The sequence below is a fragment of the Fundulus heteroclitus genome, unplaced genomic scaffold, assembly GCF_011125445.2.
Source record: "Fundulus heteroclitus isolate FHET01 unplaced genomic scaffold, MU-UCD_Fhet_4.1 scaffold_249, whole genome shotgun sequence".
NCBI classification, from domain to species: domain Eukaryota; kingdom Metazoa; phylum Chordata; class Actinopteri; order Cyprinodontiformes; family Fundulidae; genus Fundulus; species Fundulus heteroclitus.
In genome coordinates, this window is record NW_023396660.1 from 198,313 (window position 1) to 216,842 (window position 18,530).

The 18,530-nt window shown below is 40.5% G+C and overlaps 1 protein-coding gene across 1 annotated transcript; it reads right to left on the reverse strand.

The window, feature by feature from the left end:
- Positions 1-14,566: 14,566 nt before the first annotated feature.
- On the reverse strand, positions 14,567-17,836 carry LOC118559240 (GTPase IMAP family member 9-like). Its single transcript, XM_036129909.1, has 3 exons — positions 17,755-17,836; positions 15,204-15,992; positions 14,567-14,592 (listed from the first exon to the last, which is right to left on the reverse strand). Exons 1-3 carry the CDS (start codon positions 17,759-17,761, stop codon positions 14,567-14,569), a joined length of 822 nt encoding a protein of 273 aa, XP_035985802.1. The 5' UTR covers positions 17,762-17,836.
- Between the last annotated feature and the right edge of the window lie 694 nt (positions 17,837-18,530).

An 18,530-nucleotide genomic window follows, 5' to 3' on the forward strand; every position in this document is an offset into this window, starting at 1 on the left:
CAATCCATTCACAAGGCAAAGCCCAAGTTAAACAAAAAATTATTTGTTGAAATAATATTCTGAGGACCGTTTGTCCTGTAAAATCATTTAAACCCTTACGACCGAGTTTGTTAATGCGATTCTTCCTCCGGGCGCATGGGGTCGCTGTGGCAACCCGGTGGCTAAGAGGTTACAACATAAAGTTGCCAAGATTGCCTTAAAACCGGCATTAATATACCATATTGATGCGGGAGTATGGCAGATAACACCATCGGAGGATGGCGGAGCAGAACAGTTACGCTTTATGCTTTAAAACAAACTTCTTTTTGAATGTCCGAGACCGGATGTTAGCAAGGCTAATAGCATGTTTGGCTAGCGCGAGCTACCGGTTAGCCCTTTTGTTCTAAACACCACGGTTTACAAATATTTTCTAATAAACCTTTTACTTCACCCTCAGCCCCCTGCCCAAACCTCTGTCTCGTGTCAGTTCTGTCCAGTTTTGGCCATTCACGGGAGGAGCGTTGAAGGAGGGCAGTTGTTGGTTTGCCTCTTGGCAGGCTAGTGTTAGCCTTGCAGCAGCATGTGGCTAACGGCGTGGTCTGGATAGCTTGGAGGCCTCTAGGTCCTCCATGTAGACTTTGACCCCGGTTGCAGCCACGATTTAAGCAGATTTCTCCTCGGCGGGGAAGGCTCCGCTGCCAGCTTTTCAGCTCTGCGCTGCCTGGAAACCAGCTCCGTTAGGGGTCTTCTGAGGAAGCAAAACAAAGCTGGCATAGACGGATTCCTTCACTTCGGCATCTGTTTTAAGCAGAAGTGAGAGACTTATCTTTGAATCGGCTGGCAGTTTCTTCCTATGCCAGGGAGGAACTGAGTTTCAGAAGGGTTCATTCTCACACAGCTCGGGGCCTCTTCCAGGCCCCATGCATGGCTCCTGAGGGAGGAGGGACCCCCCCAGAGGAGTGCTGGCCGTCCAAGGGTAGAGGAGTGTGTCCCAGCAGCTTGGAGTCAGGAGAAGAGCGAAGAGAAGAGAGGTTCTTTGTCTGTGGGAGGAAGGTTTTATCTCAGCAGGAGTGGTCACAGTTGACCTCCTGCTGGGAAAAAGGGCCGTCCAAGCCTTGGGGGTCTCATGTTAGGGGCAGAGTGGAATTCCTTTGTGACCCTCTTCCACTGTTCAGAATCCAATCCGAGATCAAATATTTATCATGGCCTATTATGGCATAACACAGTTGACACAAAAACAAAAGGAGTGAAACATAAAAGAACCAGAACCACCCAACAACGTGAGACAGCATGCTGAAGAACCAACCCTCTGCCCACAGTTTCAAGTTTGTTTTTTAAGGGGTCTCCTTGTTAGTATAGTGGTGGGAGAGCACCTTATGTGGGAGTGCTAGTGGTTAGAGAGCTGGGTGTTTGTGTCTTGGAGAGGGCTCAAAGGTTGGTGGTTTGAAACCCAATCTGTCACTCCGGGTCCCTGAGCAAGACGCTTGACTACAGATTGCTCCCTGAGCACCGCTGAGTGTTGGCGGCACACTGCTCCCTAAGGGATGAATTAAAGGCAGAGACAAATTTCCCCTCTCTGGAACTATTAATGGAGTTATTTCTGTATAAGTCTGTCTGAGTCTAAGCTGTCATTTGTCAGGAATGAGGCAGAAAATAAAAAAAAAACATTTTATACATGCAGAAAAGGTACGTGTGAGACCATGTGATTAATGCACGTGTCCTAGCAGGGATGAGTCAGTTGTGAAGGTTCTGGCTCTTTGAAGTAAATGACCATGTAACGTGCAGGAACTGGACCCAAGATTCAAACCAAGACAGGTCAGTGACGCAGGGCCGGCGATTGCTATAGGCGAGCTAGGCAATTGCCTAGGGCGACAAATGTGTTGGGGGCGCCCTCTAGTGGCGCCCTTAGGCTTACTTCCCATTAATCATAGAATTAGAAAAAAAAGCTAATTAAACCGGTTATAAAGCGTACATCAGTTTGACTTAACCTTAAGTATATATATAGCAAAATATGAACAAATAAATATACCACCAAATTTTTTTATTTTCTTTTTCACATTTAAGAGAAAATCGGAAAAGATTCTGATCACTTTTCAAGCGCCCTCCAACCCGGAAGTCGTGACGTCAGGACGTGAGCGTTCATCTCAACATGGCGGATTACTGCGCTACATGCGATAGCCAAAACGAGAAATCTGAAAGCGAAATTTCAACTTCAACCGAGCGATTTCTACCAGGAGACCATTCTGATGTATCGGAGGAAGAATATTTGTGTCTGGAGCCTCACATGTTCGACCCAGACGCTTCAGATGAAGAGAAGGCAGCAGACGAACAACAGCGAGTCGGACAAGGAGTGGAGATTGGACGTCGGGAGATTAGATGAATGGTAGGACAAGTTTTTTCTTTTAACTACGCAGTTCAAATATTTTTTCGTATGTTGACATCATTTTCTTTTAGGCACCATAGATATTTAATGACTAAAATGCCGGTGTTGTGCGAAATTCAGTTCCCCTGTGAAAATCTATCCCCCCCTCCCCTTTGTCGGGAGCACTCATTGCAGCCGTTTTCACTACGCTTATAATTGATTTTTCGGTAAAACAACGCATATAATCATATCAAGGTTGTAACATTAGTTTAATCGGCAGCTGTCTACAAAATTATAAAATAAAAATAAATAAACAAGGTCTTCTTGCGCTGTTTTGTGTTATTTTAAACGCCAAGATAATCTGTCTTTTGTCACTTTTATTGAGCCGAAGTGACAAGTGAATTTCTCCACTGTGAGATAAATAAAGTCTATCTTATCTTAAATAAAGAGATGAAGACAAAATGTATCACTAAAATGAATGAGCATTTATTCACAACTAAAAATGAATTTATGCCATGGCCTAGTTAGGCCCAATGATGAGGTGCTACTTATCATAAAGAATCACTTGACAACTGTCATGATATTTTTCGAGGATGAACCCGGACACAGCACGCACACACAGAGCTAGTTCTTAGGAGTGAGTTTTATTGAATGGTGTGGAAGATGGAGGATGAGACCAGAGTCTTTCAACAGACTGAGGTGTAGGGTGCAGAAGCTGGCCGGCAGGAGGCGTGTGGAGAGACTGACCGGGAGGAACTCTGGAGCCGAAGGCTAGCGACCAGGACAGAGCATCTGAGCTGAGGTCTTGGAGAGCAGAACCTCTGAGCCGAACACTGGAGAGCAGAACCTCTGAGCCGAGCACTGGAGAGCAGAACCTCTGAGCCGAGCACTGGAGAGCAGAACCTCTGAGCCGAGCACTGGAGAGCAGAACCTCTGAGCCGAGCACTGGAGAGCAGAACCTCTGAGCCGAGCACTGGAGAGCAGAACATCTGAGCCGTGCACTGGAGAGCAGAACATCTGAGCCGTGCACTGGAGAGCAGATCCTCTGAACCGTGGACTAGAGAGCAGATCCTCTGAACCATGGACTAGAGAGCGGAACAGCTCACCAGGAGATGAGAACAGGAGTGTGAACAGAGCTGAGCTGGATCTAGGCTGAGACTGGAACAAAACAAAGCTGAAGGAAAGTCTATTGGCTGACTGTAACAAAAAACCAAGTTGAAGGGAGTCTTCAGGCTGACTGTAACAAAAAACTGAGCTGACAAGGATTCTGGCAGAGACTGAGCGGGAGTGAACGCTATGGACCGGCGACGAGAACAGAATGAGGTGAGTCTTATAAAGAGGTGAACACAGGTGGCAACAGATCAGGGGTAATTGCTGCCTGACAGGTGACGGGAATGAAAACTAATTAGTGTCCGGAGAAGTGACTAAAGCTGAGCAAGGGAGAGCTAAGTGAACTACAAAATAACAAAGAAGCCAGACAAAACTTAAACCATGACAACAACATTTTAAAAACAGTATCTGTACATAAATATTTAGCCTACCTACATACTAGCAAAACAAAAGTCAAAAATAATATATCAAAAATATACACTGAGTAATATTGAGACCTAAATATTTCCTGAAATGTAAATCAATTTCCAATTTACCATAAATGCATTAATAGTGAATTTAGCAAATCAGTTATGGTGTGTAATTCATATACAAATATTCATATACAAATATACAATTAATCAATCTTATTTTTCAGGTGTTCCTGTTCTCACTGCCAATAATGGATTCTGTGAGAGAGTGCATCTGTTGCTAGGAAATCGGCTTGGTTGTTGTTAAGATTGAAGAAGCCAGAGAGGACATGGATGGAGAAATCCCTGACACAGACCATCCTGGTATGGAAGCGGTGTGTCTAAATGCTTGGACAGTGCAGGTTGCTTGGTCCCAATACAAGCAACAGCATAGGCATATAGCCTATGGACAGTTTGTGAGATGGTGTTGGGACTATTTAGGCAAAGATACCAGGGCTGTGATACCCTCGTGTGCAGTCAGTTGTATAAGGGCCCACTTCCCACCCCCAGGACATGAAGTTGACTTTACCTTTAGAGGTCACCTGTTGGCAGTTAAAAAAAATACCCAAGCTGAAAGAATAAAATCTAAAACATGCATGTAAACAAAATTTTTGTGGTTATTATGTAATATAAGCAATTACTAATAAAATTATTTCATGGTCTTTTTGAAAATCGACTGAATGAGAGATTGATGGTATCATCTTTTGTTGGTTTCACAAATGAACTTGTCAGTGATGGGGGCTCTTATGCTGCATCAACCTGCTTAGTTTTTATTTTCTCCAGCTCTGCTAGCAGCATCTAAAAAAAAAGCAGCAGTGGGTAAAATTTCTCATAACAATGTTTTTTGATTGCTGGGGTGCATTTACACACAAGTGAATAAACAGATACAGGAAAGTAAAAGACAACACATGTAGACATAGATACATGAAAATAAAAAGACAAAGAGTGAAGCAACAAGTATAGCAGTGGTGATTCCTGACAAAGATTATTTGTCAGGAAGAACATCTAATCATCTCAGTATATATGCAGCAGAATTATGTGCTATATTATTAGCTTGAGAATGGGTGGAGGATACTAATATAAATAAAATATTTTGTAGTGATTATCTGCATTGAGTATTCAAAAGGGGTGTACAAATAATCATCAAAATCCAGTTTATTAGTTATACTTTACCTAAGTGTCCTTACAGATGGTTGAGTGTTTTTGCACAGTCCTAACTTTGAGTGTGTAATAAATTATTTAAAATAATAAAAAAGAAAAGGTTCTGAAACCTATTCTGGTATTTGTTGTCTATGCATCACTCCATGCTAAGTTAAATTTTTTTCTGAATGCTTAAACACAACCCTTGATTCTTATAGCACAATTTCTAAAACTATTAATACTTATAGCAAATCCACTCACTGAGTTCACAAAACTAAAAGAACAAACACTGCTTTGCACTCAATTTACAATTTTGTAACACACACTTTGCACAACTGTAGGCACAATTCACCGCACAGCACTCTTTGTGGAACTGTAAACACAACTCAATGAAGCCCTAAACAGATGCTGAAAACAGTATTGGTATTTCGCATGGCAAAAGGGGGGTGGGGGGCTGGGGGCAAAACTCAATCTCGCCTAGGGCAACCAAAGGGCTAGAACCGGCCCTCTTTATTAGTTTTCTATTTCTCCATTATATTGCTACGCTAGCTTTATTGCTATATCAGCTATTCTGTTTCACAGCTTTTAGCAAATGAGTCAGACCAGGGATATAGTTGATGTATAATGTTGAGCCTTTTCATACTTTGTTTTAGAACAGTGACAATGCTGTTGGCCACTTGGTCACAGTTAGAGCACGCTGTCACAGCTCTATGAATAAAAATGAGGAGCCTCATTCCCTACAGGTTTTTCTTTTTGTATAGTATTTTACTGCCGTTGCAGACTTTGCAGTATCCCACAAAGTTCCTCTGTGGGTTCAGTGTGTTTCTCAGTCTCGTCAGTAGATATGGAGCCTCAATTAATAAAATAATTCTGCCCATTCTTGTTAGAACTGTGATAGTTTAGTGTTGGATGCGAGTGTTATGTGGGAATGGGAATTATTATTATTATTATTATTTTTTTTTTAATCTGTGTGTGGTGAGTGGGGCACAAGGGAGGGATGGTGTGAATGAGTTTTCCCTTTTTTTTTCCAGGTATGGGTGTGGTCCGCTCCCTCTCCCGAGAACATCTGAAGTCTCCGCTAGGTGCGGAGCCCATCCCCCCACATCCTGCCCTCGTCCGCTGCATTGGCAGGCGCCTTGGCCCTCTGGCGCATTGGTGGGCTTCGGGCTTGGGGCGGGTTCCCGGGCGTGCGCCGGCCCACTCCCCGCGTCTCTTGGGGGCGTCGGCATTGCGGTGGCTGGGGGATTTCCTTGTTCTTGAAGTGAGTTTTATTGTACAGAATGGAGGGTTAATGACGAGAGAAACCAGAGTCTTTATGGACGGAGATATAGGGTGCGGAAGCTGGCTGACAGGAGGAGCGCGGGGAGACTGACCGGGAGGAGACTCTGGAGCGGAGGACTTGAGACCGTGAAACAGCTGCGGAACCGGAGAGCGTGGAACTGTTGCAGAAATTGAGAGCGTGGAGCTGAGTTGCAGAACTTGAGAGCGTGGAACTGTTGCAGAACTTGAGAGCGTGGAGCTGAGTTGCAGGACTTGGGAGCGTGGAGCTGAGTTGCAGAACTTGGGAGCGTGGAGCTGAGTTGCAGAACTTGGGAGCGTGGAGCTGAGTTGCAGGACTTGAGAGCGTGGAACTGGATTGCAGAACTTGAGAGCATAGCACTGGATTGCAGAACTTGAGAGCGTGGAACGGGATTGCAGAACTTGAGAGCGTAGAACTGGATTGCAGAACTTGAGAGCGTAGAACTGGATTGCAGAACTTGACAGCGTGGAACGGGATTGCAGAACTTGACAGCGTGGAACGGGATTGCAGAACTTGACAGTGTGGAACGGAATTGCAGAACTTGAGAGCGTGGGACTAAGTTGACACCGAATACTGGCTGAGACTGAGCTGGAGTGAACACTACGGGCTGGCGACGAGAGCAGAAAGAGGTACGTTTAAATAAGGGTGGAACCAGGTGGAAGCAGTTGGAGGTTAATTGCAGCCTGCCAGGTGAAACCGATCAGGCTGCGCAGGAACGAGAGAGAGGGAGAGAGGCTCAGCATGCAGCCTACAAGCTGCATCCTGACACACAGGTGCTGGGTCCCAGGTATTAAATGTTTACTTATATACAGTAATCTTATAATTAATTTATTTGTTTATGTTCTTTCACTTTCGTTTTTCAAGTATCACATTACACATGTAAGCTTACATAATAATATATATGATTTAGCAATGGCATCTAGGTGTTATTCGATTGTATCTGTTGCTTTATGTCTGTTGGTTGTGCTGTTCTTTTTGCATCTCTCTTTCCAGGTGACGGAGCAGACAGAGGACGTTTTATCATTCTCTCCCTTTTATCTCTTCTTTCTTTCACCTCTACTCTTTTTTTTTTTTTCTTTCTCTTTCACTTCTTGTTCTTCCTTTACTCTCCCATTGTAATGTCCATATCATTTGAAATTCTCCCTGCAGGAATCACAATAAAGCTATTTACAAGCATAAATCAAGTAGAGCACTGTGGCGAAAACTGTTCGCTCCACTTGTAAAAGCAAAATCTGTCGAGCTCTATCTGGCATTGAGACATCAATTCCTATTGCCACATTGCTAGATAGGACACTGGGAGAAAAAAAAAAAAGAATTGTGATAGTTTAGGACATTAAAGACTAAGAAAGATAATGTCAATAATGTTACATGCACACTGCATGCACACTAATAATCAGTTCATTATAGTATTTATGGATTATGCTGCTGTCGGAGAAAACCCCTTGTGTCCTATACTGTTAATTTTCAGGAACTGACCAAAAAAACATGCATTTTCAAAACTTTAGACATCACACTTCATGTATTTTAATTATTTATTACATAGATAGGCATTCCTCGGTTTTTAATATTTGGACTAAATCATGCTCGCATGAATTAGTGTTCTTGACTAAAGTCAAATTGAGGATTGAGCCTGAGAGTGCCATAAAAATCTTATCAGATTTTTATAGCTTGCTGTCCAAATAACAGTGTCCCATAGGGGTAATCTGATTACTCTGATTATTATTCTGCACATGTAAATGTAGTCAGTGAGTGAAAAATAAACTTCTTTGCATCTGCTGTTTCCAACAGTCATACTTTTCATGTTGCTGCTTTGATAAATTAAACATTAGTTAAATCCATCTAAAACAGCATGTCTCTATTTCTAGTTTCCACTGGACAACAAAGAGGACCCCGTGGCTCTGGGGTGCCTGTTGTGTTCTTGTGCTGCAGGTAAAGCTCTATGTAATCACATAGTATTTCACACGGCACACTACAGTACCATTGGCTTCAAGACTGCCACTGCCATCCACCAGCTCGCTGCGGACATGGCATCGGCCAAGGACACAGGTTAATTAGCATTTACTACTCTTGATAATGTATTTCCTATATTGTTGTCGTTATTAATGTTGTTGATATTTTTATTATTGCTTTTGTAGGGAATTACACCAGAGGCAACAAATGAGATGAAGGTGTTTAAGCCACAGAAAAAAAGAAGTGTTGGAACTGGTGCTAAGTGCACACTTTACAGAGCATATACTGGTGAGTTTAAGTTAGTTTTCCTCTCCACTCATTTAACCATCAATGCCTTTTTTATGCATACCTCCTTTTTGTTTTGTTTTGTATCTGTTAAAACCAGTCCACCAACATTCACTATTGTTCCTAGTCATCACTCATTATTATTAATTATAACTTCACATTTGATATTAAGATTTATGCAATATTTCCTATCTGGCATTTGACTAATCCTAAGTGAAATGTGTTCATTTGTGGTATTTTCTGCTCGCCTTCTGACTGAACACCACACACTGCAAGAGCAAACCTGTTATATCTATAATTTTAACCTAAATCGAAACTAAAAAAAATAATCGTACCTACAAAAAATATTTTAAGAAGGAGATGGTCGCTGAGAGCTTCCTGGAAGTGAATGTAGACGCATCTGCACACTGTTGGAGAGCAAAATTTCAGCACCTGAGTGGGAGGGTCATAAATCTCCCCTGCTGGTGGCAGCAGAAGACAATGAGTCTGAAGCCCTCTGTGATGTGACACCGGGTCCTCGGCTGACTCTTTCTCTCCTATCTTTCCTTTGCTCTATTTTCATCTTCCTTAACAAATATTTTTACAGATGACATTGTAATGTAAATTAAATCAAACTTATTTGTCTCTCAATTTTTGACAGGGCCTCTTCCAGATCCTCATGTGATGACCATTGGTGAAAAAAGACGTTCGTCCACAGCAACAGATGTATAGAAATGAAATGGTTTAAATTTGTTATAAAAATTTATTTGCAGCATCTATGGATATTTGCTGATTGTGGTGTGAGCAATTTTCTGGGTTACTTCAAAACTTGTAAACCATTTAATGAATAATGCATTCTTTTTTTCTTTTTACTTTATTTTAGTTCTCAACTTCAAAGCAAGACACTGTCATGGTTTAGTTTTGATTCGGCTTTGGTTTACTGTTATTCTCAGTTTTTCCACCTTGTTTGGGTTTTAATTTGTTAAATTTTAGTTTCCTCCTTCCTTTCCACTCAGCCTTCACTCCACTCTCCTTGCAGTCAGTCACACCTGTTAGTAATTATTCAGTCAGATGCATTTCACCTGTTAGTCTTTCTATTTAAACCTCCCTCTGCCTCACTTTAGTGCTGGTCCATCATCATTCCACACCTCTCCATGCCAGTTCCCGTTTTGCCTTGGAAGCTTTGTTTTGCTCCTGTTGTTAAGGTTAGTCCTGCCAGTCACTCTAAAGACTGTTCGTTCACTGTTTGTTCTTGGAGAGGTTCTGCTCTGTGTCCTGGTGTCTCCAGAGTTCTGCTAACCTGACTAGCCGCCCTGGAGAAGCTCAGCTCTGTGCCCTGGTGTCTCTCAAGTTCTGCTAACCTGACTAGCCGCTCTGAGAAGACTCGGTTCAGTGCCAAGCCTTCCAGCTTAGTTGGACTCTCTCTCCAGGCTGTCAGCTCCTGCCTTCACCTGCATCCCTGAGCCTCTGTAGTTCAGCATCTCTGGTTTCACCTCTCATCAATCATCTACTCTTCAATAAACCTCTCAAACTTTTATCCTGTGTGTGTGTGTTCTGAGTTCATCGTTAAACAAACCTGACAGACACAATGTCATTTTCAAAACAACCATTTAGCATTTACATCTAACAAATTACAATCTTACAGTGTCATAGCTCTATGAATGTGTCATATGCAGTAAGATAACATCCAAGCTAGTGGGCCTCAGACGGGCTTGTCCCCTTTGATATTAAGAGGTCCCTGGTAATATGACATCAGGCAGCAGATGGCCCACAGCTGATTCACTGATCCTACCATGGAGAGCGGAACAATTCTATCCAAAATGTGGTATTCTCAAAGAGAGATGACAACGTCCTCTCCTGAAGCCCAGCTGCAACGCAACAGAGAAACATGAACAGTTCATTAATCAGTTCAAGCTTTCGCTGTGGACTTGCCGTCACTTCTGCTGCACGCTGTGCTTTGGACCAATAGATAAGCCTTGATGCAGACGGGTTAACGGACTCCCAAAACAGAGTGAAGACCTTCTTGGAGCTGAATCTTGTGTAGTAACTGTAGTCCTTGTTGGTCACACAAAATTTATAAATGAATGGCTCCTGATTTTAAAGGGTCAGCTGCTGGATTTTTGTTCAAGTGTCAAGATTTGCATCTCCAACTGCTGAATCTTCCTTGCAGCTCTGTCCATTTTACCTTTAGAGAAAAAAGGAGAATACACTTTAGCATCAATTATCCATTTTTGGTTCATCCACAAAATTGGATGCTATCAGTAAGTTTAAAGGCATACTATGCAACATTTTTCAGTTAATTAATGTGTTCCATACCATTTTGGATGAGTAAATGAGTCATTTCAGGTCGAACAAAGGTTTTCTCGGCCGCCCTGGTGGTCTGTGGGGGAAATACCGCACTTGCAATTGCAAGAGCCCTCGGCCCGCACCCACAGCCTCAGAAGTCTCGTGCAAGACCGCGAGAGTCGGTCTTGCTTTACGGCGAGAACTCCATGTGTTTTTGCCCTGCCATTCACTATATGCACGCACAAAAGCAACAACAAAGAACCGCAAGGTTTTTTATTATTATTATTATTATTATTATTATTATTTATTTTATTTTTTTTCTGAATGTTGGCGAGGCGGTAGCGTGAGTTTGGCGAGGCGGCCGCCTCGCCAAGATAGCGCTGCGGGAAACCCTGATGTTCATACTTTCACTGTGTTAGTCATTGTTTGTACTGCCGTTTTTTTGACTTTTCGTTGCGATCGCCTGTCTGCGAATCAATCCCGGTTGCATAGTATACCTTTAACAATAATTCTTAATTTTCATGAGGTGAAGAAAGGAACATTAAGGTCTTTATTGTTAAATTGTGCCAAATATGATGGTTGATATAATTTAGTTTAGAAAAATGTATTTCTCAGATTAATTTCCTTTCATTAACAAATTGATTTTTACAGCTCTAATAACAATTTATGTGGTGACCCACTTGGGAAAAGCTAAATACACCTATTATAACTCAATTATCTTTAAGAAAGAAAGATGTAGTTTAATTTGTAAAAAAAATAAATTAAAAAAATCACCAGGAGAGGGATGGCAGCTGTAGTCAGGATCATTTTGCACTGCCTCCAGGTGGGACCAATCCTCTGTGCTGCTCCCTGGAACAGGCATCGCCTTGCAGATTGCTCACCTCTTCCTACAATAAATGTTTTTGTTATTGTTTTGATGTCATTTCAAACAAGCAATGTGATTGTCATACTTAAAACAGCAACCGCTATTTTAAAAGAAAGAGTTGGCATGAACCCCTTAAGGTAAGTTCTTGAGTTCTGAGTAAAAGTTATCAAGTAATTTATTACCAATTTAAATACTGTACTCTTACCTTTGCCCCAATCATTCCACGGGATTTTAGATGGTACTGCTCCCTTCTTTAACTTCTTTCGACCACTTGCAGAAACGTAGGTCTCCTCGGAAGAGAAGTGCTGACTGCAGACGTAAGTGCTGCCGCAAAGGATTTTAAAATTTGGCCCCTCGTCTCTTCTTCTTGCCGTCACCCAACGGGCTCGAATCTCAGCATCAGCCGGGAAGTCGTGAAAAGTGAGATATGGAAAGTTTTTTAGTTGTTCGAGCACCGTGGGACACTGTAGTAGCAGTTTCTTAGTGATTGTGCCATGCTTGATGAATATGATGCTGCTGAGAGATGGACACAAGGAGGACAAGGGGAGAAAAAATTGATTAATTATAATACTTTTTAAAACCTTTATTTAACCAGATAAACTCCCATTGAGATTAAGATCTCTTTTTCAAAGGTTGATCTGACTAAGAGGCCAGCAGCACATGTCATTACTAATACAGTATAATAAAACAATTTCAGGCTTCTACTTAAAATATACAGTATTTTGCACAAAAACTAAGAAAAAAGTGCATTAATATAAAGTGCAAATAATATTATGAAGAAAATTCATAACAATACACAGAAAATTCACAATTCAGACACAGAGGCACTGTCCAATAGAGCCAAGGTCGGTATTTTTTTTAGGAATGAACAAAAAGATTCAAATGGAATAAGATCTTTTGAATTCAGTGACTGCAATTATATATAACACGTCACCATAATCAAGTAAGGGGAGCAATGTAGCAGATAAATGTCTCTTTCACTCAGTGAAAAACAAGATTTATTTCTATAATAACAAATGAGCTACAGTAATAATTTTATAACATCTACATCAGATTAATGATAGGTAAAGTAAGCTAACAAGCTGCTGCATGTGAGCTTTGATCTTCATGTTACTGTCCCAATTAAAGCATCTATATAACAGCAATGATTGCTACCAATACAAAAGGGGAAAAAAAGATAGTCAATGCGACACGTTTAATATTGTGATCTCAGTCTTACCTTATGAAATCGCGCTGATTTTCAGTGAAACACGTTATGACCTCCTGAATTTTCTATATAAAAGCATGTAGCCGGATGTAAAGATACTCTGCTCCGCTTAGTGACGTCATGTGAAAAGGGTCTATTACTTCCACTGAGCTATATAATACACTGGAGTGCTAATCGCCCGCTGTTAGAACGAGTCGCTTTGAAGCCACCAGCCGCCATATTGGTACTCCCTATTTCCCCCCCAGTAACTAGGGAATATGTGCGCTACAGCATCGAATAACGAGGATTTTCTCATAACCTGACTACAGCTGACTACAGCTTAACCTGCGCTTTCACCTATTAAATTAATGGGCAGCCTCTGTCCAACGGTGACTAGAGGACTTCCATTGATCATCTGCAAATCGCAGAGCCCGGTCTTCTGTTCCCCAGGTGAAAATCATTCAGCCCCTACTCCTCCCAGCGGGAGAGTATTTCAGCTGAAAATGTATTTTATTAACATTTTACTTTTTCTGTGATGTACCAAGTAAACGATGCAATGTTATTGTGTATTCTCAGTTTATATTTTCAAAGTTTTTTGTTTTTTTTTCCGCTAACAAGCATCAACATACAATCAAATACAAATATTAAAAACAAAAAAGTTGGGTAAAATATCAAACAGGTTTTATTGGTTTGATTTAACAAATGAATATTCTTTGGAATAAGCTTGATAATACAGTAAAATTTATTAAAAATCACTGAAATTTTACAGGATGTGATAAATGTAAGAAATATGAAAGAATTTTTTAAACATGTGAATAAACAATTAGCATTTTAATTTTTACACTTTTTTTGTTCAACATATGATTAGACCAAAAGATTACCAAAGCAGATTCAAGTTAAATTTAAATTTCTGTTTAATATGGAGAAAACAAACCCAAACAGTGCTATATAAATATACTAAAGCCTGTTTCACAGAAGTCCCAGTAATCTATTGGAACCACATTCCCAGGTCGAACAAGAATTTGTGCCTTTCACATATGCAAACCAGTTCCAGTAAATTACCAGGTCAGCTCTTTTCACACTTAACCAGGCAACGGTGGAATGGATGTACCCAATATCAAGTGGCAGTAATGCAAGGGTTATAGCTTTAACTTCAACCTCCAAAGAAGAATTTCAGCTGGAAATTACATCTGTCAAAACAGCTGATTAGCCACAACAAACATTGGCTTCGGGAGCGGTGGTTCTTACAGGAATTAGTAGCTTTATGAAAACTACAGAAGAAATACAATTTCAGTACATTTCTCAGTGGAGGAGCTAAACGAAGACTATGAATGTCTTACATAATGACGCAAATGTGTGCCTTACCCAGGAATGTAAAGGCTTTATGACATGAGAGCGCTCCCAGATAATTACCAGGTATGATACTAGGTCTTGACCCGGTAAATTGTCAGGTCAGTTTCACCTGGGAAATCAATTCTGGCTTCATTCACACATAGCCCTGATCCAGTAAATTACCAGCAAATTAATTACTGGGTACGGTGTGTGAAAGGGGCTTAACAGTGAAAAGAGTTTAAGGTGGGTTTTGTTCCACAAATGAGTTTAAAGCCACAATCTTGTTCATGACTGTGGTTTTAATTAAGCCTTTTTATAATAATTTAGCCATTTGGACATACAGTCAGATTGAGACCATGTACTTGTTTCCTACGTTATGCAAAACCAAAACTATAAACAGTCTATTAACAGAGTATACTATATAATCTGAAGCTGCATTTCAGACATGGTTACTTCAAAAAGATTGGTTGGGCAAAAATCATAGCTCATTTATTTTTAGATAGCCATTTTCTACTTCATTGGTTCATTGATTTTACATTACTTAAACAATCTTCTCCATTGCTGTTTTGAAATCATTTTACAAGCAGCCTCATGATATCAATCACGTGGAACAATTTCTCACGAGTAGAAAAGAACAATAAAATTTGAATTATACAATAATTTTACTGTATTTCTTTATAGTTTGCTTTAAAGTTTTCACTCCTTTTCCAGTTTTAGCCCTCCATGAAGAAAAACATAAAAAACAAATGTACAGTCTCCAGCATCTCCCACTTGTGATTTAATTATTCTTATTTTGAAGCTTTAACACAATTTTTTACAATCTTCTGCTTCAATGGACTTGTTTAGCTGTGTGATTTTTAGCTTCTTCTCACCTATCATGACTATTATATCAGCTTTTTCCTCCGCAGTTCTATTTATTGATCCACTGAAGTAAGCTACAATTCCCCTCACTACACCTGCTCCCACGGCTGCTCCAATACTTGCTCCCACAGCTGCTTCAACGCCTGACAGAATGCCTACTCCGCTGCCTATTGCAGCGTCTAAACCAACGCAAGGAACTAACACCACGGCACCAAGTAAAATTCCCAGCAATGCTCCAATTGTTATTTTAGCTGAGATCTTCAAAATCTTCCATAATTTCTTTTTCCCTACTAACTGAAGTAACTCGTTGGTGTAGACGCCCTTGTCGTCTTTCATTGTTTCTATTGTTTTGAGAAGCTGCTTCACTTGAAACCTGTTGCTCCTGTATCCATCCTGCTGGTTTTTCCAGTACTTGTTATCAACAACGTGGCACTTGCCACCACACATCCCCACCAGCTCTGTCAGATCTTTACTCTTTTTAACAAATTCATCAATGGTCTGCCCTTCTAGGAGCTGGTCACCATGTGTAAACACAACCACAGCATGTTTCAGAATTTCCTTTGGGAAATATTGCTTGATCTTATGAATGATTTCCTTCTCCTGGTCTGTGTATCGGTCAACTTTCAGCACAATGAGAAATGCATGAATACAGGGTGAGCAATGTTCGATACACTTAATCATCTCAGCCTTCAGATCCTCTTCCTTCAATCTGTTGTCAAAGATGCCAGGAGTGTCAATAACTGTGACACGTTCTCCATTGATATCTTTAGATTCAGCATTAAACATGTTTGTTTCAGATGTTGGAGATGATTTTTCTTTAAACAGACTGTCTCCCAGTATGGCGTTGCCAAGGCTGCTCTTCCCAACGCCAGTTTTTCCCAGTAGGACAATCTTTGTTTCATTTGATCCTAAAACAAAATAAAAGTTATCCAATTAAGTATTGGCAGAATGTAGAACATTCTACATATTAGACATGCATAAATGGTATATCCAGTGTATTTATAATATGTGATATATGACAAGCTTCAGATTACCATGTACACATTTAATTTGAACCCTAAATGGAAAAACACACAATGTTTAATTGGAGTCATACATAACCTCATTATTTATCATTGCCACTTTGGTACATTCTAACAAAATGTGTCCTCTTTATCTAACACAGTCCTGTAGGGCAACGGCCCTCAAACTGGGATCCTTGGACCCCCGGGGGTCCACAAACCACGGGTTGGTGGTCCGTAAAACGCATGTTATCAGGCCTGAGGAGGCACTGCTGAGGATCCATCGAGGTTGAGCTAAATAACACAAGTCCACTTCATCAAGTAAGGTAAAAGCCAAATCAGCTAAAAGTAGGAAGTATGACAACAGTTACATCGAGTTTGGTTTTATCGAGAATGAGGATCCACCAAATCTCTAATATTAGTTGTATATAGATATATATCAGCTATATATATATATATATATTAAATTCTAATGTATTTAAGCCTGTTTAAAAATAGTATCAGCATGAGGAATCTAAAGGGGTCCTTGGAAAATGTCTGCCGTTGCAAAAGGGTCCCTGGCCACAAAGATTTTGAGAACCCCTGCGTTTGGGAAGTGTGGACTGACAGTGTGTGGTGCCCTGAGAGCAATCTGAGCCTAAGGGTCATGCTCAAGGAGCCAGTGGCAGTCTGCGGGATTCTAACTGGAAAATTTGTTGCCTTGCCAGGACATAACGGCCTATGGAGTCAAATCAATCCATCCATCCTCCAACACACCTATCCCTATCGTGGTCACGAGGGGTGGTGGTCTCCAGCTGTCAATGGGTGAGAGGTGGGGTACACCCTGGACAAGTCGCCATTCTGTCGCAGGGCAACACAGAGACACGCACACATTTAGAGAGGCCAATGAACCTAACAGTCATGCCGGAGTACCCAGAGAGGGAGAACATGCAAACTCCATACAGAGAGAGCCAACCCAGGACTCAAACCCATCCTTCTCTGAGTGGAAGCGTGCTGCTCTAACCACTAGGCCAACACTTCCCGTAAACCGAGACGGTAGGCAATTTGGGGTTAAGTGCCTTGCCCAGGGGCACATCGACATGTGGCAAGGGGAAGCTGGAATCGAAGCCACAACCTTCTGATTGCCAGACGACTACTCAACCCATCAAGCCACAGTCGGTTCACAGGTAGCCCCCATCAATAAGAATATTGTACAAAAATTATTTTACTCCACCGCTCCCCAGCAGCTGCAGCACAGCCACTAACTAGTGTTAGCTAAGAAGGTACATAAGGCCAATATCCTTTTTTAATATATATTAAATTTATTAAGCTAAACTATATACATAATAAAACAAGCAATTCTAAGTCTAACAGAGAAACACTTGCTTCAATGAACCATTGAAAAAGCTTTCCTTAAACATCTTAAAATAACAATTATGATGTTGAAACCAAATTCCTGATGAATTATATCCTCCACATAAATAACAATACTGATCTCCCACAGAATGTTAATGAAAATCTTAACATGGCTTCTTTCCATAACATATGTTCGGGGTAAAACAAAATGGCTGCGGGGTAGACATACAAAAGACCAGGAAAATACAGGAAATCATTAGCCAATGTTAAAAACAAGTCCTGTTATAATTTGTATATTTTTACAGACAAACTATAGGAACTAAAAGTTACTTACGTGCCATGACGAAGATGATCTGAAAACAGTGTGAAGACTGTGTTGTCAGTTGTTGGGTTTCTGAAAAAACGTTGAGTTTAAAGGCAGTGTTGCTCTCTCTTCAAGGTCAAAGCTGCTCTGCAGTTTCGTTTCACTTTTGATTTTGCTCCAGGGTCATTTGCATTGACGTAAATACTGTCATACAGATCTTTAGCAGATAGTTTTACCTTTTTAAGCTGATCCAAAACAATATGCCACGTCAGAAAGTGTTTCTTTGATTTACTATTTAAATAATGTGATGTCATTTATTTATTGTTTCTAAAGTATGACAGTCAGATTAGAGAGAGATTAAGAGCCCTTTCATCAAACTCTAAACCTTGCCCACGTTTAAAAATAAAAGGTGCCACGCCCAGGACATACTGTTTTTATATTTAAATGAATCATTAAATATTAGCTTTATGCATTTCAGTATATCTGAGTTAGTCCAGAACATTCACATTGCTATTTTACAGCATAATATTTTATATAAATAAATCAATATAGATTAGCCTAATACATTTCATTATATTTGATTTATTACAATAGTCACTATGGTTCCCAATATATTCTTTATTAACCAACAAATTATTAAAGATTAACTTTATACATTTCATTATATTTATTTATCCCAATAGTCAGGATATCCTCAATTTAGCCTGGCAGTCTGTCCAATATAACTACCCTTATATTCTCTAAAGTGGTCAGAAACCGAATATAGTCAATTTATTAAAGTTTTCCAAATAACCTAGCATATAATG

What these genes read in the sequence shown, in the direction of transcription:
- LOC118559240 (XM_036129909.1), bottom strand. An exon ending in TGAAGCAGCTGTGGGAGCAA is followed by an intron (nt 14,593 to 15,203) that starts GTATTGGAGCAG and finishes TGCATAACGTAG; the next exon opens with GAAACAAGTACATGGTCTCA.